The 23,177-nt window shown below is 41.8% G+C and overlaps 5 protein-coding genes and 1 non-coding gene across 10 annotated transcripts; 4 read left to right on the top strand and 2 right to left on the bottom strand.

Annotated features, from left to right (window-relative positions):
• Positions 1-396: 396 nt before the first annotated feature.
• On the top strand, positions 397-5,686 carry LOC135595763 (O-fucosyltransferase 38-like). 3 transcript variants are annotated; one of them, XM_065087112.1, is made up of 12 exons: positions 397-618; positions 1,094-1,172; positions 1,446-1,513; positions 2,143-2,231; positions 2,320-2,497; positions 3,114-3,242; positions 3,366-3,499; positions 3,569-3,782; positions 3,873-4,057; positions 4,546-4,641; positions 4,751-4,890; positions 5,336-5,686. In XM_065087112.1, the coding sequence occupies exons 1-11, from the start codon at positions 448-450 to the stop codon at positions 4,875-4,877; spliced, it is 1,470 nt and encodes a 489-aa protein (XP_064943184.1). In that variant the 5' UTR covers positions 397-447; the 3' UTR covers positions 4,878-4,890; positions 5,336-5,686. The 3 variants fall into 3 exon arrangements, with proteins under 3 accessions (XP_064943184.1, XP_064943183.1, XP_064943185.1); XM_065087111.1 differs by having other exon boundaries at positions 5,372-5,686; XM_065087113.1 differs by lacking the exon at positions 1,446-1,513 and having other exon boundaries at positions 481-618; positions 5,372-5,686.
• A 150-nt stretch (positions 5,687-5,836) lies between these two features.
• On the bottom strand, positions 5,837-8,294 carry LOC135595761 (uncharacterized). 2 transcript variants are annotated; one of them, XM_065087110.1, is made up of 5 exons: positions 8,031-8,294; positions 7,445-7,946; positions 7,099-7,300; positions 6,545-7,024; positions 5,838-6,443 (listed from the first exon to the last, which is right to left on the bottom strand). In XM_065087110.1, the coding sequence occupies exons 1-5, from the start codon at positions 8,269-8,271 to the stop codon at positions 6,000-6,002; spliced, it is 1,869 nt and encodes a 622-aa protein (XP_064943182.1). In that variant the 5' UTR covers positions 8,272-8,294; the 3' UTR covers positions 5,838-5,999. The 2 variants fall into 2 exon arrangements, with proteins under 2 accessions (XP_064943181.1, XP_064943182.1); XM_065087109.1 differs by having other exon boundaries at positions 5,837-6,443; positions 7,445-8,294.
• A 2,611-nt stretch (positions 8,295-10,905) lies between these two features.
• Positions 10,906-11,451, top strand: LOC103969765 (pectinesterase inhibitor 28). The gene has a single exon (XM_009383415.3). It carries the CDS (start codon positions 10,906-10,908, stop codon positions 11,449-11,451), a length of 546 nt encoding a protein of 181 aa, XP_009381690.2.
• A 413-nt stretch (positions 11,452-11,864) lies between these two features.
• Positions 11,865-19,541, top strand: LOC135595764 (protein LAZ1 homolog 1-like). 2 transcript variants are annotated; one of them, XM_065087114.1, is made up of 10 exons: positions 11,865-11,997; positions 13,203-13,788; positions 13,962-14,018; positions 16,133-16,241; positions 17,248-17,432; positions 17,524-17,612; positions 17,826-18,081; positions 18,271-18,516; positions 18,603-18,991; positions 19,072-19,313. In XM_065087114.1, the coding sequence occupies exons 2-9, from the start codon at positions 13,576-13,578 to the stop codon at positions 18,942-18,944; spliced, it is 1,497 nt and encodes a 498-aa protein (XP_064943186.1). In that variant the 5' UTR covers positions 11,865-11,997; positions 13,203-13,575; the 3' UTR covers positions 18,945-18,991; positions 19,072-19,313. The 2 variants fall into 2 exon arrangements, 1 of the variants encoding a protein (XP_064943186.1); XR_010480636.1 differs by lacking the exon at positions 11,865-11,997 and adding an exon at positions 19,325-19,541 and having other exon boundaries at positions 13,435-13,788; positions 19,072-19,168.
• A 981-nt stretch (positions 19,542-20,522) lies between these two features.
• LOC135596303 (small nucleolar RNA Z221/R21b) lies at positions 20,523-20,624 on the top strand. Its single transcript, XR_010480922.1, has one exon. It is a non-coding gene; the product is annotated as a small nucleolar RNA Z221/R21b (small nucleolar RNA).
• Positions 20,625-22,502: 1,878 nt separating this feature from the next.
• On the bottom strand, positions 22,503-23,152 carry LOC135595765 (dirigent protein 21-like). Its single transcript, XM_065087115.1, has one exon. The coding sequence runs from the start codon at positions 23,108-23,110 to the stop codon at positions 22,583-22,585; it is 528 nt and encodes a 175-aa protein (XP_064943187.1). The 5' UTR covers positions 23,111-23,152; the 3' UTR covers positions 22,503-22,582.
• Positions 23,153-23,177: the final 25 nt, after the last annotated feature.

Below are 23,177 nucleotides of genomic sequence, written 5' to 3' on the forward strand. Positions count from 1 at the left end.
TATAATTACCATTAATGAATCATCAAAGGCGAAGGTTTATATGTAAGTTATAATATTCTTTAGCTGGTCTAAAATGATAGATGAACATTTGTAACTAAAGAATTGGATCGATTGATTATGAACTGATTAATGAGTACTATTTTAATTATCTTATCAAAGAATATATTTATATTTTATACTTTTGGGGACAGCTGATGTCTCTGTTATTTAAATAAATGAAAATTGATTTGGTTTTTCTTAAAATAATAAATTAAAGCTTATGGACCAAAGAAGGAAAAGCTCCAATAGCATGATGGGTATGGCGACCGGCGGAGTACCAGAACCCGAAGGCAATAAAATCACCATAATAATAATAATAATATTATTATTATTATTATATTTAAAGAAGGTCTCTTGTCTTCCGAAAACCGGGAGAGTGGATCTGGAGATCCGAGTGAGGCCGTGGGAATGGCAAACCCTAGACCGTCTTCGCATCGTCTCCTTCGATCTCGACTCGTGCCTCCTCCCTCGATTTCCTGTTACGTGTTGGTTCTCCTCGCCTTCTCCGCCTTCATCTTCCTCTTTTCTCAGAGGCAGATCACTGTAGTCGATCGGAATCCCTCGGACGAGTCCTTTGAGGTGCGCGCTTCTTTCGTTTGATTGTGTTTTGTGTGTGGGGATCTGAGGGGCAGAGTCCTGTTTATTCACTGTTCTCGCAGGAGTGCTTCGATGTTTTTAATTGATCGTACAAATGCCCATTAAAAGCATATTTGTGGCGATCATTCTAGTCTATTTAGCTTTCATCTTACGGTTTTAGTTTGTTGGTTCATTGTCTTCCTTTTTATTCCAACCAATATGTGGCGATAGAGGTATAATCCCAGCTAAATTCATCTCTCTGTGCCTATGGTTTATGCCCTAATGGGATTAAGGCCGAAGTTGGACACATTAATGTTAATACTTTTTGTTGACATGCGATTGTCTTGTGTTTGTCTCTTATGATTTACAAGCTTCCACGAGGAGGAATGTGGTGCTGTTATTGCTTTGTTAAAGTATGCGGTTTTTACTTACCTCTGAATACTCTGGCTACTGACTTGTGGTTCTCTTCCCGGAGCAGGATTTGAAAGAGCGACTGTGGGGTTCTGCGTCTGGTTATGGTTATCGTCCATGTGTCAAGCGGACCCAGAAATATGCAGGTTGTTATGTTCTCTTCTACTTTTATACTTTGTTGTCTCTGATGCAAATTCACAATATGATACTAGGTTTTGTCTTCAGCTAAGCCATATTTGATACCATGTAGGTATTGACTTTTTTACGATAAAACAGTCACTAAATTTCTTCTTTTTAGTGTGATGTCAGCTTCTGATGTCTAAAAATGTGGTAAACTTTATTTTTTTTAATTGGCGATAACTGGTCGATGCATGCTAATTATAGTTTGTGTTTGTTCAACATGCCCCTTGTGTGTCCAGCTCCCCAAAAGTGGAACCGCTACTTGACCGTTAGAAGCAATGGGGGCCTCAACCAAATGCGCACTGGTGTAGGTCCACGAAACTGTCCCACTATTCTTATTTGTGATCTTGTCTTTTCAACTTTAATATTGTTTCGAAGCATGCGTCAGCCATTCTAGAGGTCTCGTATGCTACCCAGAAGGCTTAAAGTTGGATGGCAAAATTGTATAATTTTCTCTTTATGTACTCCAGCTTTTCTTGCTGCAGGGCAGAAATTGGCAGTAAAAAGACCTTGAAATGTCTATGTTTCAAGGTCGTATTTTTCCATGTGCTCGGTGAATATTTTTCCATGTGCGATTCAAGTTTTGGTTACATTAGTGCAGGTGCATTTGGAGTTCTTTTGCATGCCGTATAAACATCCCGTTTTCCTTGTAAAAAAAATATTTAGTAAAAGCTAATAAACATGATCAGCATAACTTATTTCTCCTAAAAGTGGAAAGGCCTTGGACTAGGAAGATTGCTAATTACTAATAAATACTTAAAAGATTGGTTGTCAAAGGTCAAGGCATTTGCATTAGATAGTCCGAGCATAGATCAGACTTCATACCAATCTGTTGCATCTTGTTGGTTAATGACCTAATTGACCTTAGAAATATGTTGATAATCTCATATCGATAAATTTCACTGAATGCTGACCAGATGGCTTTCTTCTGTACAGATTTGTGATATGGTAGCTGTTGCTCGTTTGATGAATGCAACATTAGTAATTCCACAATTGGATAAGCGTTCTTTTTGGCAAGACACTAGGTTTGCTTTACAAAATTTGCAGCTGATTTTTAGAGAATTCCACACATTGATTGATTATGAATTCATTTGCATTCTCAATTTCTTGCAGCACCTTTTCAGATATTTTCGATGAGTCCCACTTTATCAATTCTCTAGAAGGAGATGTGCACATTGTTCGCGAGCTACCCAAGGAACTGGAATCAGCTCCTAGGGCTCGTAAGCATTTTACTTCTTGGTCCAGTGCAAGTTACTATGAGGAGATGTCACAACTATGGAAGGATTATCAGGTAGCTTCTTGTTGATGGGTATTTGATATGCTGAAGTGTATTTTCTGAATAGGATGGATAGATAGCGCAACAAATAACATTCTAAACAAGTGGTCAATAGTTTTATTTATGTTGAAGATTGTCATTGTCAGTATGAAACTGATATTGATCCAGTATATTGGTACTAGACTGTTCTAGCAAGATGAAACTGATATCAATCAAAATTTTAAGCCTTGGTTAGATGTTTGAAATTTCTTGAAGAAAGCCCTAGTTCACTGAGCCAGTAATGATTAGGTGAAGACTGATCTTACACGATGATTTGAGAGATGAGTGTTGTCCAAGAGCTAACTTCTTGAAGCTATTAAGTTTGAGGCTATGAGTGAAAACATCCTGTTGGTATTTTGAAGAATTTGTTGCTCATGGTCTTGTGACGATGTCTAGGATCAAATGTGTACCACTGCATGATGGGCTTCTTTTTTGAGTTTTTTCATAATCCGTAAGATGTTTCTTATCTGATGAAGCTTGTTCTGTTTTTGATTTTGATAATGATGTCATGCCTTCCATCAACTCATGTTCATGCCAAGTTGGACTTTTGGTAATGCACTAGTACAAGTTTATATTTATTTGTTCCTTTCAGGTGATTCATGTTCCCAAATCTGATTCAAGGCTAGCTAACAATGATCTTCCGATCGATATTCAAAGGTTACGATGCCGTGCTATGTACGATGCACTCCGTTTCTCAAATCCAATTGAGAGGCTTGGGAAGGTCTGAAACAGCCATTCCCAACACCATTAAATGAAAAAGTGTTTACTGTCGTTATGCATTTAAGAGATATCCATGCGTATCATGTAAATTAGGGTCTGAGCCTACATGACGCTGATACAACAGAAGCTAGTGGAGCGGCTGAAGTCACATGGCCAATATATTGCTCTTCATCTGCGTTTTGAGAAGGACATGCTATCATTTACCGGATGTACCTATGGCCTTAATGACATGGAAGCAGAAGAGCTCAGAATTATGAGGTGATAACTATTTTCCGCAATGACTTTTTTGTTGCCTATGTGTTTGTGACGTGACTTTGTGGTTTCCAGGGAGATTACAAACCACTGGAAATTGAAGGACATAAATTCAACAGAACAAAGACTAGGTGGTTTCTGTCCTCTAACCCCCAAGGAAGTAGGTATCTTTCTGCAAGCTTTGGGATACCCTTCGTCCACCTGGATTTACGTTGCAGCTGGTGAAATCTATGGTGGTGAAACTTACCTATCAGATCTGAGGTCTCGCTTCCCCAACTTAGTTTTCAAGGTTCTTCATTGACTTTTAGCTTGTGTATTATGTCTTATAAAACTGGGCATATCAAATCCGAGACACTAATGGTAAGGTTATATCTTGCAGGAGACATTGGCAACTAAGGAAGAATTAAAAGACTTTTCTAGTCATTCATCTCAGACTGCAGCTATTGACTACATTATTTCAGTGGAAAGTGATGTATTTGTCCCATCATATACTGGAAACATGGCTAGAGCTGTTGAGGGGCATCGTAGATTTTTAGGGCACAGGAAGACAATAAACCCTGACAGGTATATGAATGTTAGTATTGCATGTTATTTTCTTTCTTTGGCCTTGTTTTCTTTTAGCTTATTTTAAGATGATGCAGAAGATCTTTTGAACGGTTTCATTGGTCGTCACTAAGCATTCTTTTCCCTGTACATCATGGACGTTTGGCATATCTTTAGCTACTTATTTTTCAATAGTAGTGTTCCTGAAATCAAATTAATATAACTTCTTTTTTTTCTCCTGTCCATTTTACCGTGTCTTTTGATTTAGGTTTATAGAGTGCCACAAATCATTATGTTTTTATTAGCTAGTTTGCTTTTTTTGTTTACCTTTGTACTCATTATGATCTTAAAAGTCATTAGGACATTAAAAGAACCATCTAGATGGTGGGGTTAATGTAAAACAAAGCTTGAACAGAGCATGTAGTGCTCTGTTTTAGGAGTTAAGTGGTCTATTTAAATTTTTTATTGTGCTTTCTTTATGCACATTTTCATCTTCCATCTATTTGCAGGAAAGGATTGGTAGAACTCTTTGATATGATAGATAGAGGAGAGCTGAAAGAAGGTGCGAAATTGTCATCCCTTGTATCTGAGATGCACGAGTACAGGTACTTTTTCTTTTCTCTAAATGGTACCTATCGCTTGGTTTCCATATGTGTTGTTAAAGATCCTTGTTCAAATTTCTCAAAACAAGATGATGTGTTTGTTATTTTGCAGACAAGGGGCTCCAAGAAAGAGGTATGGATCACTGCCTGGAAGCAAAGGCCGTGATCGGTTGAGGACTGAAGAATCATTCTATGAGAACCCATTTCCTGAATGCATCTGCCTGGCTGACAAGCATTGACACTTCTATTCTGGTATGTAATTCTATGCGCAAAATTACTTTGTATGAAGAAAGAAATTCTCTCTCTACGATTTCTAGTGAAGTGAGAACTACAAAATTTTCAGTTTTTTTATGAACCAATAAAGTTACTAGTTACTAGGTGAAGTTATTTGATACTTTACGGAGCTCAGCGAATCAATTTACTTGTAACAAATTTTAGTCTATGAATGAGAAAGAACAGAACCGTAGAACTGCTGAAAGTTAAAACCAGTAGCAAGTCACAATTTCGCAGCACCCTCTATTCCCAGCCTTGACACCATAGAAACTGGACCAGCCTTGACACAATTGCTGCCACCCCTTGGGCTATGAAACATCACCCCTTGCCTCATCCATTTTCGACAACCTTATCCTCTTATGAGCAGCCACCAAATCTACCTTTCGGTTGCAGGTTATTGAACTTGCTTGGTTTTGTTTGACAGTGCTGCCCTAATGTTGGATCCACTCTATGCTGTCAGGTGAAACCTGAAGATGGTCGTTGGCGAGGTCAGCTTCTTCTTTCCTGTGTATGTGTCCATATCTGTGCACCCTTCCTTTTGTATTCCACGCTGGGGAAATCAATATCATGTGATTTTCTTTGTTAGAGGTAGTGCATATATCATCAATTTTGTTGTTGTTATCATGGAGGATTTTTTTCCCAAGAACTCCATGCTTCTCTGTTAGCTGACTTGTCATGATCAATCATATTACTTTGTGCTTATGGGCACATTGTTACCATTTTTGGCACCTCTGTAATTTTTTATTTCAGATATCACAATGTTAGATTTGAGGAATCCCAATTACTTGGAGCATGTTAAACCCTCTGCGAGTTGAAGCTTCTGCGAGTATCTCACAACATGTTCTACCACTTTGAACGCTCATGGATTTTTTACAGTTGTCATTCACGTCTGCTAAAGTCCAAGAAAGACTTGTGTTTATTTATTTAACCACGAGCATTACATGCCAGCCAACATCAAAGCATCAAATACAACAACGAGGACCCCTCTCTGTTCATCTACTAAATGAACAAACATGGTCTCTTGCTCTTATTCGACTACTTCGGGTTGTCTTGATGGCCATTCACCAACAACATGATAACTACGAGTATTAGATCCTGAAGAGTATCAGGCTGCGGTCGATTCCCGCAGGCGGGGCCGCGTCGCCAGAGCTAGCGTGGTCAGCGAGGGAAGCCGCGATTTGCCTCGCCCGCTCGAAGTAGCTCTCGTATCTCTGACCTCCCCCGCTCGTCTTGGATTCATCGTCTTCCACCGCCCTCGAACTCCATGTCCTTGTCCTCTTCGCCTCGACGCCGGCGTCTCCGAAGAGATCTTGAGCGGCCACTTCCAGTTCCGCCTTCATTATGTGGTACTTGAACGTACGCTTGCGGAAGCTCCAGTCGCCAGTAGCCCAGTCGAAGTGGTAAAGCGGGAGGAATCGGTGCCCGTGCATCGCCACGAACTCGACTGCGGCTAAGATGAAGGCGAACTCCTCCTTCGACGTGTAGTAGGAGAAGCTGATCCTGGTCCATCCGGGTTTCAGTCCGCTGTATCCCTGTCGCCCACCCACCGCAAACAGCAATAAGATCCAATCTGAACATGAACAATTGTTCCTACATCACTCGAAGAATTCAATGTTATCTGCAGCAGTGTTACCTCATGAATAGCCGACCGGATGCGAAGAGAAAGCTCCATGTCTACTCCCAGGAGATGGTGGCCGTAGGGACCGGCACAGGCGCACCCACCACGAGCCTGGACGCCGAAGAGGTCGTTGAGTAGCTTCGTGACGAAGCGCCCGTGTAGGGGTTTCCCTTTCATCTTCAACCCCTCTACCCACCTGTTCTGATCTCTTCCTGTTCCATCACGCATGGTGCCACCTGAGTCACCTCCCGGAGGGACGACGAGGAAGGAGAATATGGGCAGCCGTTTGACTGTCGTGTTGCCGAGGACGATGATATTTGGGTTCGAGAGAAGCCGTCGGAGTGCTGTCTCGGTGTAGACTTGCTCGCGGAGGGCGATGAGATCGTGCCCGACGTGTTCTTTCACCCAGAAGGCCAATGAAGCTCGGATCTTTTGGATGATCGGAGGAGTTCCGCTGTCTTCACGCTCTTCGATCTCGTGGTAGTACAGCGTATCCTGCAGATGGAATTGTCATCAGTCGTCACTTCGGACGCCAGAAAGACGTGGATGATTAGTTTTACAGAGCTCACCTTCTCGTCGAAGCCATTGACGTAGGCGACGGTGCCACCGCCGCAAGTGGAGGGCGGGGAAGACCTCAGCTGGTACAGAGCCTTGTTCATCAGGAGAATTCCAGGAGTCCCAGGGCCTCCGACGAACTTGTGCGGGCTCAGAAACACCGCGTCGTACCCTTCCACGTCTCCCGATCGCATGTCGATTTCCACGTACGGGCCACTGCAGAGCGATACAGAGCTATTCCAGGTTGAGGAAGTAGTTCAAAGCAACAAAAGAAAGACCGGAAGACGGCATCTTCACCAAAACATGGCAGACAAAGAGAACAGAGCTCATGCAAGCAAAGCAAACGCGACGTTGGCTGACCTCGCTGCGAAGTCAAAGCACGCGAACGCCCCGTGCTCGTGAAGAACACGAGCCACGGACCGCGTGTCGGTGAAAATTCCGGTGACGTTGCTGCAGGCCGAGAACGACCCCAGCATCGGGCGGTTCGCGTACTTGGGAGACATCAGCTGAAGCCTCAGGGCGTCCATGTCGAGCAACCCCTCGTCGTCCATGCCGATCTCCACCACCTCGGCCGTGGTCTGGCGCCACGACAGTAGGTTGGAGTGGTGCTCGTACGGCCCGACGAACACCACCCACCTCTCCTCCTCCCTCAGCTCCTCCACCACCCTGTCCCTCATGATGGAAGGCACCGCGATGCCGATCACCTCTTGCAGGCGCTTGATGGCGGCGGAGGATCCCGCGCCACAAAATATGATCGCATCATCGTGCCCTCCACCCATGCACCGCTTGATGTACTCCGCCGCCTTGTGCGCCATTCTCGTGGTTTTGCTCCCCACAAAGCTATCATCCGTGTGCGTGTTTCCTACAGCCGCCGATCGACAGCATGCAAAGCTCACTTCAGCTAACCAAACCAAACCAAACCAAATCAAATCAACAAGAGAAGTACCATAAACAGGGAGGACTTGTTGCAGGATATAGTTCTCGATGTAATGCAAGCTCCTCCCCGATGCGGTGTGATCAGCGTAAGTAAGGCTGCGTTTGCCGAAGGGGGTGTCGAACTCCAAATCTTTGCCGATGAGCTGATCGTGCAACCACGCGATCCTCTCCTCGGACGGGTTACTTCTCTGCGACTTCACTCGAAGCAAACTGAAGACCTCTCGGCCGTGAGCTTGCTCGATCACACCCATGATCGCTTCGAGGGAGAGGAAGCGTGTGTGGATGAGAGCGATGAACACTACCACACGAGGCTGTCAATATATAGACGAAGCAATGCATGCACGAACACAGTCAAGAGGTCTCAGCAGCTGCTTGGAAATTAAGTTGCTCGCAGAGAATAGTGTCCGTGAACAGTAGGCGAGAGATAAGGGTTGAATGGTCAAAGCGATTACTCGAGGAGAAGTCTCGTCAACCCAGATGGCCGGAGGAAGCGTTCGTTCATCGATGGTGACGTCTTCCTTCTCCCTCCCTTATTCCTATTTGCATTATATTAACACTGACAAGTATTTTAGGAGCACAAATAATTCTAGTACGAGAAGTATGGGAGAGAGCAAAATATGATGAATCTCAACGTTTCTTCTCGTTCTTATTCCTCGTAAGAATGGAGACCGGGATGTCCGCCGACATCCATCGGCGACTTCTTCTTCCTTCGGTAGGCATATTACTCGTGCAGGTTGTTGACCGCGGGTTGAGCATATGATGGTGTTACTGTAAGGCTGCAACGCACGAGTCAAAGTCGTCTGAGGTCAGCGGACGGCTGCTTCTGCAATGAATACATTGGACTGAGAACTTGAATGCAAGTTGGAATTCCTTCAAAGAGATAGCTCGTCGGTCATCTAGAAATGCAAGCATCACATTCACATCATTCCCCGCCCATTAATGCTCATACTGCGTGCTGGTGGCTACAACCACATCCATTGAAGATTCGTGTTCTCTTACACTCAAAGATAACGAGAAGGAATGGGAATAGTTCATCGGATGTAGGGACGACAAGGGGGCGGCTTGACGGTGTGATGCTTCTGCTGTGGACTTTCTTGGCTTCCCATTTTGAATGCATTTACACGCTTTTATTGCATTTCCCATTCTGATCAGACATATACCTTATTAACCTTATTGCAATTAGAATAAATATTAATCTAACGATGATGTATCAAACCTAATTAGTAGGGGTTAGAGCGCAAAACAGATCAACGTCTTCTTCTTCTTCTTCTTCAAGTTTGAATAAGGCTAATTACATGTTATAGTCAAAGATAATTTTGTGACATCTTCCGAGAAAAAATGATGATACCTGTGCATGCATGATCTATGCCATGTTCACCTTTTTCTTGCCATTTTGAATGAACCCATCATGAACATAATTGCCATGCATGCTGTCCCTCAAGCTATCATATTTTGCTATCGATTAGATCTAAAAAAAGGTGAGTCGAAGCACATGTATAGCACAACAATGTTTCTCGTTCTTGTGTGATTGAAGCCATGAATCTGAGCTTGTAAGACTAGTGAGTTAGGAGGATCACTTTGTTCTCAAACAATATTATTTCCTCATGATTTATTTATTTGTGTGTTCTTCCCACACAACCTAAATTATAAAAAAAAGAAGGAAATAATAATGAAAACAATATTTGTGCGGTGCTCACACTTTATTTGGACGGTTTATGCTCGCAAGCACACTTCACGACTGCATCAAAATTCATGGATGCGATGGAAGAACGATGAAAAGGTTGCATGGTTTGACGCAGCTCATTGCATGGCTTCGCCGCAACGTGAGTCGCATGCGTGACCTTTTCCGAGACACATTTGTGTGAAGTAAGGCCTTGTAGAGTTAAAGATTTAGGATGCGAGGATGGGAAGAAATCGCAGATCAAACATCTGAACATAATGTAGGTTTTTCCCTACACTTGACTTTCGAGCTTCAAGCAACTTAGCATGGCATGAACAAAGTCAAACCCTCAATGAACAAGCTCTCAAAGTCAAACCCTAACGTTCTTGGATCGTATCATGTTTTTCCACGTTCCCATGGAAATTAACTGTAGTTTCTGAGGTTGAAGCAGTAAGCCAATTCCGATTCTTTTTATTGAAAGGAAAAGACACAAAATTAATAATATCGAGCATTTGTAATCCAGAAAACACAATAAATAAAATCTGTAATTGTTGCAAATTCATACAAAAAATCAATTCGAGCCAATGTTTTAAACTATTAAAACAGCCAGTAATACGTATCGAGATTATACATTTGGTTGAAAGTTCATACTTATCAACCCAACTTGATTCTAGGTCATGTACGTAAGTTTGGAGATAGCTAAGAGGGTAATTTGGGTGTCGCTGAGGCGTTCACTTGAAGACTAGAGTCAAATGGGATATCCAACTCGATCTCTCCAACATCAAACTTGAACTCCTGCCTGTGTCAACTCCAGCACAAAATAGTATCATCAACTTGCTCGTCCCAACACATCTGATATCTGAGACACATGCATATCTCTCCTTTATCTTCTCCTTCAAATGCCTCCTTGTCCGGGGAACACAAACCCTGGTTTCCATGTGCACCCCGGTCCGGTAGCCTTTACATATATTAGCCGTGTTGTGTTGCCTTGTGACTATACGTGCATGCTTTCCATGAGCTTGGTCAAGCCATTCTTGTCTCCTTCATAAAGATCTACTATCTTTATCGGTTACTCACCTTACCCAAAAGCCTGTGCAGCACTTGAAAACATGGAGCTCTCCATGTCCTCGGGTGTTCGTCTTCCTGTGTTCAGCACAATTATTATATAGTCCAACGTACTATAAAAGTCCTGCCTTTGAGATCCTGCTTCAGCATAGCTCCCTTCATGGCTTCATTTCTCTTCTTCTTCTTTCCTGTTCTCGCACACTCACTGGCCTCTCCACCTCTTCCACCACCACCCGCCCTAGTCCAGAGCACATGCAGCCTGACGTCCAACTACGCCTTCTGCGTGGCCGCGCTCCAGTCCGATCCCCGCAGCCTGAGAGCCAACGACGTCAAGTCCTTATCCGCCATCGCCGTCGGGATCGCCTTCGCCAAGGCGAGGAGCACGTCGACGTACGCCTCCGGCATGATGACCAAGAACGTCACTACGGCGGCGGCGGCGGCGGCGTTCGGGACCTGCGCCGAGAAGTTCAGGAACGCCGGCGAGGCGCTGCGGTGGGCGCTCGGCTCGCTGGCGCAGGAGAACTACGACTACGCGTGCATGCACGTCAGCGCGGCTCAGGAGTACGCCAGCGCATGCGGCAGGCTGTTCTCGAGGAGGAGCCCCGCCGTGGCGTACCCGGCGGCGATGGCGAAGAGGGCGGACTACCTGCAGCGCTTGTGTGGCACTGCCCTGGACATCATCTCGCAGCTCGTTGATGCTCCGTAGAACCTATCGTGGAGAGAAATCTCATATATCACAAATCAAATAAAATATCAAAAAAATCAATATGATTCGACACTCCATTCATTCAGCAGCATATATATATATATATATATATATATCTCTCTCTCTCTCTCTCTCTCTCTCTCTGTGGGCCGTTAAAGAGCTTAATGGGCTGGATTAAGCCTGTACACGTGCCTGAAACAGAACACATTGTGGACCCTAGACTCTACCCGTTCTACTATTAGAGAGGGAAGGGGCCCACCAGTGGAGCCATTTGATTTTTCTCCTTTGTTTCTCTTTTTCCTGTGACTGGGTATGAACCGAAATCGATTAACCGGTTTCGGATCGTGTCGTGTTGCGAGGGAACTCTCGGCATCCTTTACGGGTGTCGGCCGTTATTAAATGTCAAGACAAGGGGAAAAACTAAGGAGAAAAAATCTAAGTGCCGTTACAAGAAACCCTCCTCTCGAGTTCGATCCGAGGAGCAGATGGAGGAGTAAGAAGCCTGAGGACAAGACCGACCTATCGCTGGTGACCGACCTCGCATAGGTGAGACCCGCTTTCCCCCCTCTCTTTGCTATTCCATCGGTTTCGTCGCTCTGAATCCCCGGCATTGTTATGTATCTCACTATCAAATCTGGGCGCGTGATCGCGTTTTGTTCGAGATTTAGGTTAATTTGGACTCGACATGGGGGAAACCCTAGATGATGTTTGATATCGTTGCCGGAGGAGCAAGGAATAGGAATGCCGTTAGCAAATTAGGGTTCGTTGAACCTGAATTAGAAGCAACTTGCAATTTCGCATGCATGATTCGTTTGATGTTGCATATGCTTGATTTCATTTTTTTTCCAAAATAATTTGTGGTTACAGTAAATTGGTTTGCAAGAGAAACAAAAAGAGGGAAGCGGGGATTTCGTGGTTCCATAGTATTTCGTGTAGAATAAGTGTGAAAGAGAAAATAAAATCATAACCCTAGAATGGACTGGATATATCCTTGGACTAAAAGCTAATCTAATTGACTATATTGCATCGTCAATTGCCTCTTTATTGGACACTTATAGCTTATGGATGTTGAGCGTTTAATTCATGAATCAGTCTCTTTTGTGGGTCGGGGTAATCAGTAATGCACATGTAATTTCATAGTCCCTTTTTTTGTGGGTTCATCGGGACACCCTGCGTTTGCATACAGGACTCGGCACTTAGGTGGCGCCAGGTAGGCTGTCTGAGCTAAACTTTAATGTTCTGTCATGATTGAGGGAGTTTGATACTTTCATACTCCAGGGGAGTACCATCTGCTTTTAGCTGCATCAATATGCATCAGTCATCATGTGTGTTTGGCTGAACGGATGCAGATGATCATCTCCTTATTAACAACTTTTTATTTTCCTTCACTGGTTTCACTGCATTGTCTCTTAGCAGTAATACTAATAGTAGTAGACTTTCATACACTGTTCTTCCCACTGCCTCCCTGGTACCTACTTCTCTAGCGTAGGATTTCTGACTTTCAGTAAATTTCTTTGTTTTCTTTTTTAATAAGATAAAGTTAGTTGAGTTGGGGTTATCAGATTTTGATTCAGCTGTTGATGTAACTTAGTTCACTGCTCCATGTCCCACTCCTCAGATCCTTACATATTCTTTTATGGCTTATATTATTTTATAGAAAGCCTGTTTCTCTGTTATATTTCTTTGATATGCAATGAAATTTGATAATAAAAGCTTAAATTTATTAATCTGCTTTTCTGGCTTCATTGCAGAAATATTTCTGATGCTCATATGTAAAATTGTGGTTGTTATTCAGCTTTTGCTGGGTAAAGAACTGCAGTTGTTTGTTGGTTGGATGACCTAGTTGGATGCTAGTATAAAAGACAGTTTTTAATTCCTGGAGTGTTTGCATCTGTCCAAGAAAATTTGGTGATAGTCCTACAAAATAACATTGTCAAGTGGACTTATTTTGATCTGGGTAGTGGCATTCCTTTTGGAGTTCAACTGCAGAAGGCAGGGCAGAAGGGATCCATCACTCAGTCTTGGGTTGCTGTAAAGTCTAAATAATCAACAATATCAAAGCAATAATTAAAATTTTCACACAGATAATGCAGTATATGGATCCAAGTTAATGGTTCTTTCAATATGACGGGAAATATAGTTTTCTCTGTGTTGTTTCTTCTTCTCCCTCTGGCTGAATCGTCAAGATCATGGAAAATGTTGAATATGAGCTTGGGTGGGGAGGCGAATTTATTACCTGGTTGGCCAATCTTAAGTGCAGGAGCATTTGTACTCGTCGCACTGGTGCTATCCTTGTTCCTTATCGTTGAACACCTTGCTGTCTATAATCAGCCTGAGGTATATCCATCTTATCTTGTCTTGATCTATTAAATCTTTTCATTGATATTGGTATCAGCAAATTGATGCGTTAGTCAATATGCGAGATAACTTCTTCGCTTTCGAGATCCTAAAAGTTTCTTGCTGGTGTAACTCAAATTGTTTTGGTTGACTTGTTTTTGTATCCATTGCAGGAGCAAAAATTCTTGATTGGTCTCATTCTGATGGTTCCTGTATATGCAGTTGAGTCGGTATGTATATTTTTGTTCAGATTTTGTTGTTTTATACTTCTTCCTCTGCGCAAGTATAAGCAGATGCTGATGTATTGCCTGCGGTTATGAGTTTCAACTGCCTGCATTTCTTTTTCACCGGTTGAATGCCATGTTCATTATCATGCAATGTGGCTCCATTATTTCAAAGTTCTTTTGTTGTTCTAGAATTAAACAAACCTATATAAAGCACTCGAAGATGCAATGAAGTTCCCATTGCCTGTGATTTACAAAAATGTTTGTTGTGTAGGAGAACTTAGCTAGCAGAATTGGGCAGCACTGATGGATGTCTGTTCTCTGACAAGAGAAATAATGTGCATGGGCGATTGGAGAAGATTTTAACTATTTCCTAAAGCATGAGATGAAGTTGAACTACTTGCAGATTGTTTAAACTGTTAAAGTTTTCCAATTGGTCGCTTAAAACTATAATCAATATTGAGGGCATGGTGGTGAAAGAATTGATGTTTAGCGTGGAATACATGAATTCCTTAGATATCCCAATAGCGCCAATGATTTAAAAAGCGCTAGGCGCCAAGGTCCAAAAACGCCCGAGCGAAACGAGGCGCTAAAATATAAAAATATATAATATAATTAATAAATATAATTATTTAAAATTTTAAATAAAAATATGCTATTAAATTAAAAAAAATCTAAGATACAAAATCACAAAATTAATAACATTAAAATCAAAATAATATATTATTAATCTATTAATGAAAATTAATCATTTCAAAATTCAAATAAACTTAATATTAAGATTTAAGAGTATACTGAGCAGTCTGAGCTTGACGGAGAAAGGAAGCAGCGTCGGCAGCGGCGAGCGGCGGGGGGAAAAGGAAAGGGAGCGGGAGGCGCGAGCAGCGGGAGTCGCGAGCAGAGGGAAGGCTCGCGGAAGGGCTCGAGGGAGGCGCGAGCAGCGGGAAGGCTCGCGGGAGGGCTCGCAGGAGGCGCGAGCAGCGAGAGGGCTTGCGGGAGGCGCGAGCAGCGGGAAGGCTTGCGGGAGGCGCGAGCAGCGTCAGCTGGAGCAGCGGCAGCGAGCGACGAGATCGCGATCGCGATCGAGAGTGGCAGCGGCAGCAGGTTAGTGTTGGGTTAGGGTTAGGGTTGGGGTTATATCGGTTTAGTTGGTTCGATTGAACCAACTAACAACCGAACCAAGACCGAACCAGACCTAAAATTCTGGTTCGGTCGCCTTGGTTTACCCAGGCGCTCGCCCGAAGCGCCCAGCGCCTGGGCTCGGGCGAGCGCCCAGGCGGCGCCTGTTTGAAGCGCGCCGCCTGGGACATTAGCGAGGCGCTCGGGCCTCGCCTTGCCCGAGCGCCTAGGCGAGTGCCCGAGCGCCTTTTGCAATCACTGAATAGCGCTGCTAATTTTTTTTAAATAATAAATTAATAATAATAGTTTCAGTTAAATACCATCTTTAAGGATATTGTTTTCTGGATAACATTTTAATAATAAGGGCTTTAGTTATGTAGTTTTAACGGAAAATTATGAGATGATTAACATCTCTTATGAATTTGAGTTTTCTAAGATTGGGTCGAAGATCAAATGCTCAGACTGCAGAACAAGAACAATGTTGTCTGCCTGCTTCCATTTGCTGTTGCATTTATTGGGTACTTTCTCTGTAAGTTTTAGGCTCTTGTCAATTTCAAAGCTGCCCTCCACTGGGAGTCTCTTGCTTATTGAATATAATAAATCAAATACTTGCCTTGGTTGGAACTTGGATGACTTAAGAATCTGTTTCATGTTTGAACAATGACATGCATGTCTCATAATTTGGAGCATTTCATCTGGTAAAATTTTAAACTTTAATTTTTTTCCCTTTTTGGCATAGTGAGCGTATGTGTAATTCCTCTTGTATAGTTTAAGTTTTTTTTTGTTTTATATTTTTGGAAATCAGTTTTATGCTTGAACTTCCCACCTACTGCTATCATGTTTTGTTCATTATCTGTTTTTTGTTTCCTCAAGCTGTGAAGAATGACTTTTTATCTCTGTTGAGCTTGAAGTACACTATTCTACCATACAAACATCTATAACATTACTATACACTTTAGATAAGTACATGTTGTTTAAATGTTGAATCTTCTATCTTGCAGTTCTTGTCTTTGTTGGACACAAAAGTTGCATTCATCTGTGAAATGATGCGGGACTGTTATGAGGCGTTTGCCATGTATTGTTTTGAGAGATACTTGATAGCTTGTTTAGGTATGTTCCCAAAAAAATTGCTGGCTTTGTTAAATTTTGATTAATATATTTGAAGGATTAATATATCTTTTCCAATTGAGGTATTGGTTCTTTTTTTCTTGAATATCTAGATTCTGTCATGTTAGATTTGGTAGCAAAGCCTACATTCACAAAATATTAACTTAGAATATTTTGACAAACAATAATTGAGAATATGTGTACAAACTAAAAGACCCATCATTTTTTTATTTTATTTCTATGAAAAGGCAAACAGTTTTTCTAATCCCTTCTAATTAGTAATAATGCCTGACAAAGGTGACGAAAAGTCCAATTGCTTCTTATTGTTTCCTATATCTATGATGATGTGGCTCTCTGAGTGATGTAATTCTCTGAGTTAAAGAAGTGAAAGATGATATGATCTTCTTCTCAAACTTAAGACAATCAGTGACCAAAATCTGGATCTATTTTTTTTTAGTATTGTCTACTATGTTTAACACTATAATTGACCCATCCATTGGGACCCAGAGATCATGGATATAAAATTTGTTGCATGGTTAAATAAAGCGAGAATGACCAATAGACTGTTCTCATGAAGTCCGGATGCCTACAAATATGCATTAAGAAATTTGTTTTTCTGATCTCAACTTCTTCTGTAATTGATAAGAGAAGCAGTGGTAGAAGAGTATAACCCTTGAGAAGCCATCAAGTTTTTTTTCTTTTCTGTGAATGAACATACACAGAAGAATATGAAATGTCAGAAATGCCTTCTTTGCAGAAAACTGGCCTCTAAATTGCATATGAATATACATGCATAAGGTGGTCTTTAAGTTGAATCTGGTATTATTACCATCTCTCTTCTTGTTTTTCAGAAGTTTGGTTATTTCTTCAGCTAAATATCTATATCAGTGTTTCCTTACATTTTTTGGTGCCAATCTTTGGCTAATTTAGATTATGCAGTACATGGAGGGACATATGATTCTTGTCTTTTCTGATTGGAATATCTCTGTTTTTTAATTCATGTTTTAAGGTGGTGAGGAAAGTACAATTAGATTTATGGAGACTCAAATGGAAATATTTTCTAGCACGCCTCTTTTGGAGCTTGAGCATGCAGATGGAGTGATAAGACATCCATTTCCACTGAATTGCTTCATGAAGCATTGGTATCTTGGTTCTGACTTCTACCATTCTGTAAAGATTGGAATTGTGCAATATGTATGGTTCCACTTTTTTATGATCTTCTGGGCATATTATTGTTTTTTGAACCCTACTTCCATAAATTGACATCAAGATGTCCATCTTGCAGATGATACTTAAGACAGTATGTGCTTTCTTAGCAATCATTTTAGAGCTTTTTGGGGTTTACGGTGAAGGGAAGTTTGGATGGAGATATGGGTAAGATTATCCTTGCTTTTTGATATCTCTTCTTTTAGTTTTAGACTCTATTGCAGCTCATGTAAATTATAAATACTGCATTTGTATTTGTTCAGGGACCATTCAGGTGAACTATGTAATTCAATCAATTTTTTTATATATTCAACTTTGTGTGACTTCAGTTTTCTGAATCTTAACATCTTTGCATCATATTCAATGGTTTCTATGTTGCAGATATCCATATCTAGCAGTTGTTCTGAATTTTAGTCAGACTTGGGCCTTGTATTGCCTCATACAGTTCTATTCTGTTACTAAGCACAAGTTGGAACCTATTAAGCCCCTGGCCAAGTTCCTTGTGTTCAAGTCCATTGTGTTCTTGACTTGGTGGCAAGGTGTTGCTGTTGCATTTCTTTTCTCAACGGGAGCCTTTAAAGGTCATTTGGCACGAGAGTTGAAAACACGCATCCAGGACTATATCATATGCATCGAGGTAACATGCTATACCTTCGGATTTTACATTTACTTGTTTGATTTCTGCTTGTTTTTCTATGTTTTCACCTTACGCATACCATATAAACATTAAGGACTGTTACAAGTTCAACCAAGTTGAGATCTGGCATTTACTGGCTTTCAGATGGTTAATCTGGTAGGTTGTCGATTGTTTGACCCTTGCTTGCAGATGGGGATTGCTGCGGTTGTTCACTCACATGTATTTCCAGCTAAACCGTATCGTCGTGGGGAAAGATGTGTTCGCAATGTTGCTGTTATGAGTGATTATGCTTCACTTGGAGCTCCTCCAGATCCAGAAGAGATTAGTGATGGTGGGAGGTTAACAAGGATGCGAATTGCTCGTCCTGACGACGGGGAAAGACGGTTGAGTTTCCAACAGAGTGTTCGAGACGTATTCTTTGGGAGCGGCGAAATTGTGGGTGTATCATTGTGCTTCATGTCTAGTTTGAATTTTTTGTATCAAATAAGTATTAATTCTTGGGTCTTTGTTTTGCCTGCTAGGTGGCCGATGATGTTAAATTTACTGTTTCTCATGTGGTGGAACCAGTGGAGCGAGGTCTTGCAAGGATAAATGAGACACTTCATCAGATATCAGAAAATGTGAAGCAGCATGAGAAGCGAAAGAGAAAAGCCAAAGATGACAGCTATGTAGTTCCCATGCATTCATGGACACAGGAGTTCATGGAAGTGTATGATCATCTTCCCGAGGGAAGTGTCAGTGATAGTGAATTGGCTAGAAAGAGATGCCAAGCAAACACAAAATTTGCTGCTTCAGAGACTGGTCGATCAGATGCTTCTTCTGAACGTCGCTCATTTGAGTTCAGCGGTGGAAGATGGTCATGATGGACGCATCACGATTAGTAGTAGTTAGACTTTAGTATTAACAATGAGTAAGTTCTGTTGCACTTGTACTGTCGATTGTTAGTATAAAATGATAAGCATATCTTCTTACCTCGTGCATAATTGGTAGGGCTGGACTCGATACGTGAAGATTTTGGTTCAAGCATCCTTCAGGTCTTCACAGCTGAGTAATCTGTGCATATGTGGATCTGATCCAAAGGTCCCAGGTATAAAGTCTCTTGTAATGGTACTAAACTTGATTTAAGTATAACGATGTAATTACACTAGCAACACAAATACAAGATTGACTTTACCAGTCTATGAACATACAATCTGATTTCTCAAGTATAATCTGTTGCATCTTGTGTTTTACTTTCTTATAGGCCTCTTCTCTAGCCTTATGAGTGCCTGAAGAATTGTGATTGGGCTGATTCTTCGAAGCAGTCACGATTTTAATGTTTCTGGGATGTTTGTTGATACAAATATTGTTGTAGCTTATAGTATCGGGCTGCTCGTATATGTAAATCGGTAATATTTCTAGTCAGGAAATTGATAATATTTCTAGGCTTTTCTTGAAATCCTTGATTGCAGCAGATATTATATTTGCCCCTAAAGCTACCTATGAAATTTGTGTGGCATGCTGCGTGGTAGCCCTTCTCAGTTCGCACACTAATGTGAAGGACAAGGTTGAGCAGAGGATAGAAGGTTCTGAAACCAATTTGCCCCTTCACGTGGATCATTAATTTGGTTTTTAGCTACATAATGAATTTGATTTCCTTGGACTTTTTCTTGTACTAAGGCTTGTTCCTATAATTGTTATAGAACTATTTGACATTGATGTGTAGAAACTAGCTTTAAGAGTCGAGTGATTTGTTATGATCTTATGAAAGCTTTATTTTCCGTGACATCAAGCCTGCTCAAAGTGATCAGGAACTTTTATGGGTATCTTGGCTCATCGTTGCCTCGTTTTCTTGCACGTCTCCATTTGAGCATATTAAGATAGGCATCATCACTACTAGTGTGTCCACTTCCAATTAACGTTTTTTTTTTCTGGAATTTTAATTAAATATGTTTTTATGTAATTAACTAATTACATATTTACATTTAAATATTACATATTAGTTGAAACATATTAAGAAATTGTTAATTTGTTTCTATGTAATATTTAAATTTGTCGATCTTATCCTTGAGAAGTGATTAGTTCACTTTTTGTTCCTATTCAATTTCTTTTTCTTGATTGGAAATAACCAGTAACAAAATTAGATCAGGATTTGAATATTTGTATCCTAAAAATAAATAGGGTAAAGAAAGGGCTTTTTCTACATAAATATCTATTTCTAATACCAAATTAAACCCTATGGGTTTATTCTGCTCTATCGGTTCCGGGCCGGGCCGGTCCAGTCATTTATGCCAACGACAAGTTAGGGTTTCTTGTGCGTCATCGTCCGCCGCTCTCCTCTTCTATATATACATGGAGTTGGCGATCCGATCCTCTCCGTTCAGCCGCTGTGGCTTCCCGTAGCCCTCTTTTTCCCTCTTGGTTTTATTTTTGGTTTTTTGTTATTATTTTCTCTCCGTAGCAAGCAGGCGATGATGAAGACAACAGTCATGCACCACTCTGATGAGGATTCTCGTCTCATGTGCTGACAACAAGTCTTATACCCATCTCCCTCTGAGCCGCTTCTGCCCGGTATTCTCTTCTCTTTCTGTTTTGACCCCTTTTTGGCTCTCGAATTTGTCTTCGGATCTGCTTTTGCTGGGAATGTTTTGTGCTCTTGATGCTATTGATCGAAGCATTCCTTCTTGCGAGTCCCTTCTCTTCTGGATTTGATGACAGTATAATCTTATTTACCAATTTCCTTCTTGTACGACAATGTTTTTCCTCCTCTTTGGTATTTGCGGAGTAGAGGAAAGATCAGATGATGAGGGCTTAGGCCCAACCACGATGCGGACCGAACTGGCTCTTCTTGCGCCCTGTGGATCCCACGTTTTATCTGATGATCTTGTTCTCTCTCCCTCTCTTTTTTTTATGCGCGTGATGTAGCAGTTTCCAGCGTTAATCGGAAGCATCGTTGGGTACCAATCGGATTAGAAGCACAGCCTGCATTTCTTGGGCTTGTACGATAGGATTGATCATCCTATCGTTCCTGTCAGAATGAGGACTTGATCTTGCTGTTTCTGTGCATGCATCGGTAAGCATGGAATCTTTTCGATCCATCTTCGTCGATCATAAGCAACTGAATACGGGTGTCGTGCTTCTCTTGCACTCACTTGACCGATCTGATACATATAGCTACAGTCGGTGTATACTTCGAACGCTGGGGCAAAACGGAGGGCAGCAGTCGTGTAGAAGCGATGTGACCCTCGTACATAGATCATAACTAATACGTGATTAGACAGAGCTTAGTAATTATTCAGTAATATTTGCTCTACTTTTATCTAAAATTAATTTCGTGATATATTTTTCCGAGAATAATCTATAGAAAATTTTGACGCAAAACTCTTCATTATCGGATTGGTTGAATATTATATTGAGATTATCCATTAATATCTTTATTTTAATTTGAAAATTATTTTTGAATTCCATATTGGTGGAAGAGTTATTATATAATTTGATGAAAAAAGTTCAGTCAATGATAGATCATTTCGATTACTTGTTTCTCATTAATTCAAATTATTCATTAATATCTTTCCTATTGAATTCGAAAAAGTATTTTGTTGCTGTTTCATATTAGGGGCAGAATTATTATTAAATTTTGATTTAAAAAGTTTTATTGTCAAAGTTTGGTCACAGTTTTATATTATATATGGTAAGGCATGTTTTGTTCCCAGGATGTCACTTGATGCCACACGTCATGTCAGAATTCATACCCTCAAGACACTGTTTGACATGTTTGGTCTTAGCAATCTTGGGACGGCAACGTCTCGCACATCGAGCCAGAATCCATACTGATGTCGTGTTATGTTCATCACATCAATCCACGTACGATCGATCCTCTCATGACAATATAAATACCTCTATCTCGGTCTCTAAAAAGAAAAAGAAGAAAAAGGGAGATTATTGACTTGCTCGTTGGAGAGGCCAAAGTCGGGGATCATCGAAGGTTACTTTTGCAAGAAGGAAACCCAACCTTGGGAGTCGCGGATTGGCACTCCCGTGGTGAGTCATCGATCAACCCACCCCCCCCCCCTCTCCTCCCTCAAAGGTTATTTTTGTAAGAAGGAAACCCAACCTTGGGAGTTGCGGATCGACACTCTCGTGATGAGTCATCGATCAACCCACCCCTTGACTCGAGGATCCAATTGGCTTCGATAACCAGCTCAGTCGGCAAGAGGCTTTCGATATCGACCCGTGGATCAAACTGTACTGGCACCACATTCGTTCTCCAACACTATATATTCTCATTGACACTTTTTGCGCCAAGAATGCTAATGTTTCCTGTATATCTTGCAATCTATTAATCTTTACAAAATCAGATCTTGCCAAATAACTTTGTCAAGGAATTTAAATGACTTTGTCAAAGTAGCATTTCTATCGGACACAATAAAGGACGAGTGCAATGATTGAACACCGGATATTATTCATCATAACAACGATTCAAGGAAGGAAACAGTGGAAGGGAAATAAGCAGGTGTGATGCTTAGTGCATGACGTAGACGTCCCATTCTAGAACGGCATCGCCCAGAGTCTGGTTAAACGAGTAGGTCTTCATGAGCACGTAGCCGCGTGCGAGCCTGAACCCGCCGCTGCCTCCCACCACCGGGAGCTCTCTCACCGGCGAGAAGATGGCGTCTCTGCTCAGTATCGCCAGCGTGCTTCCCTTGTACTCTCCCTCCGTGAACACCAGGTTCACCGTTAGCATTAAGGCGACGTCGGCCGGGTCCTGCGACGCCATAGCGTAGAAGCCTTGCGCCCGGCCGACTAGTGGAGAGGACGGGCTTGGTCCGGTGGTCAACAGGTCGTCTATTACGTAGATGTCGCCGAAGTTGATGCCCGGTCCCGTGCTCGTCTGAGGCCCTTCGGCGACCCTCACAGCGGTGGCGTTGGGGTTGCTTATCTTGTCATGCATGTAGAAGTGTAGGCGAGTGGTCGGCTCCTTCCCGGCGGCCAAGATTGCTACGGACGCGAGAGAGAGGAGGAGGATGATGGTGCCATTGAAGGTAGCCATGCGGGAGGTAGCGAAGCTTCCGTGTGTTGGAAGGTTTGAGGGATGATAGTCCTCATTATATAACGAG

The sequence above is a fragment of the Musa acuminata genome, chromosome BXJ1-10, assembly GCF_036884655.1.
Source record: "Musa acuminata AAA Group cultivar baxijiao chromosome BXJ1-10, Cavendish_Baxijiao_AAA, whole genome shotgun sequence".
Classification (NCBI taxonomy): Eukaryota; Viridiplantae; Streptophyta; class Magnoliopsida; order Zingiberales; family Musaceae; genus Musa; species Musa acuminata.

Coding starts and splice junctions, on each gene's coding strand:
- LOC135595765 (XM_065087115.1), bottom strand. CDS start 23,110: ATGGCTACCTTCAATGGCACCATCATCCTCCTCCTCTCTCTCGCGTCC.
- LOC135595763 (XM_065087112.1), top strand. CDS start 448: ATGGCAAACCCTAGACCGTCTTCGCATCGTCTCCTTCGATCTCGACTC. Junction 3,500..3,568: donor GAAGAGCTCAGAATTATGAG/GTGATAACTATT, acceptor TGTGGTTTCCAG/GGAGATTACAAACCACTGGA. Junction 4,642..4,750: donor TCTGAGATGCACGAGTACAG/GTACTTTTTCTT, acceptor GTTATTTTGCAG/ACAAGGGGCTCCAAGAAAGA.
- LOC103969765 (XM_009383415.3), top strand. CDS start 10,906: ATGGCTTCATTTCTCTTCTTCTTCTTTCCTGTTCTCGCACACTCACTG.
- LOC135595761 (XM_065087109.1), bottom strand. CDS start 8,271: ATGGGTGTGATCGAGCAAGCTCACGGCCGAGAGGTCTTCAGTTTGCTT. Junction 7,301..7,444: donor TGCTTTGACTTCGCAGCGAG/GTCAGCCAACGT, acceptor ATCGCTCTGCAG/TGGCCCGTACGTGGAAATCG. Junction 7,025..7,098: donor TCAATGGCTTCGACGAGAAG/GTGAGCTCTGTA, acceptor TTCCATCTGCAG/GATACGCTGTACTACCACGA.
- LOC135595764 (XM_065087114.1), top strand. CDS start 13,576: ATGACGGGAAATATAGTTTTCTCTGTGTTGTTTCTTCTTCTCCCTCTG. Junction 13,789..13,961: donor CTGTCTATAATCAGCCTGAG/GTATATCCATCT, acceptor TATCCATTGCAG/GAGCAAAAATTCTTGATTGG. Junction 17,433..17,523: donor AGATTGGAATTGTGCAATAT/GTATGGTTCCAC, acceptor TCCATCTTGCAG/ATGATACTTAAGACAGTATG.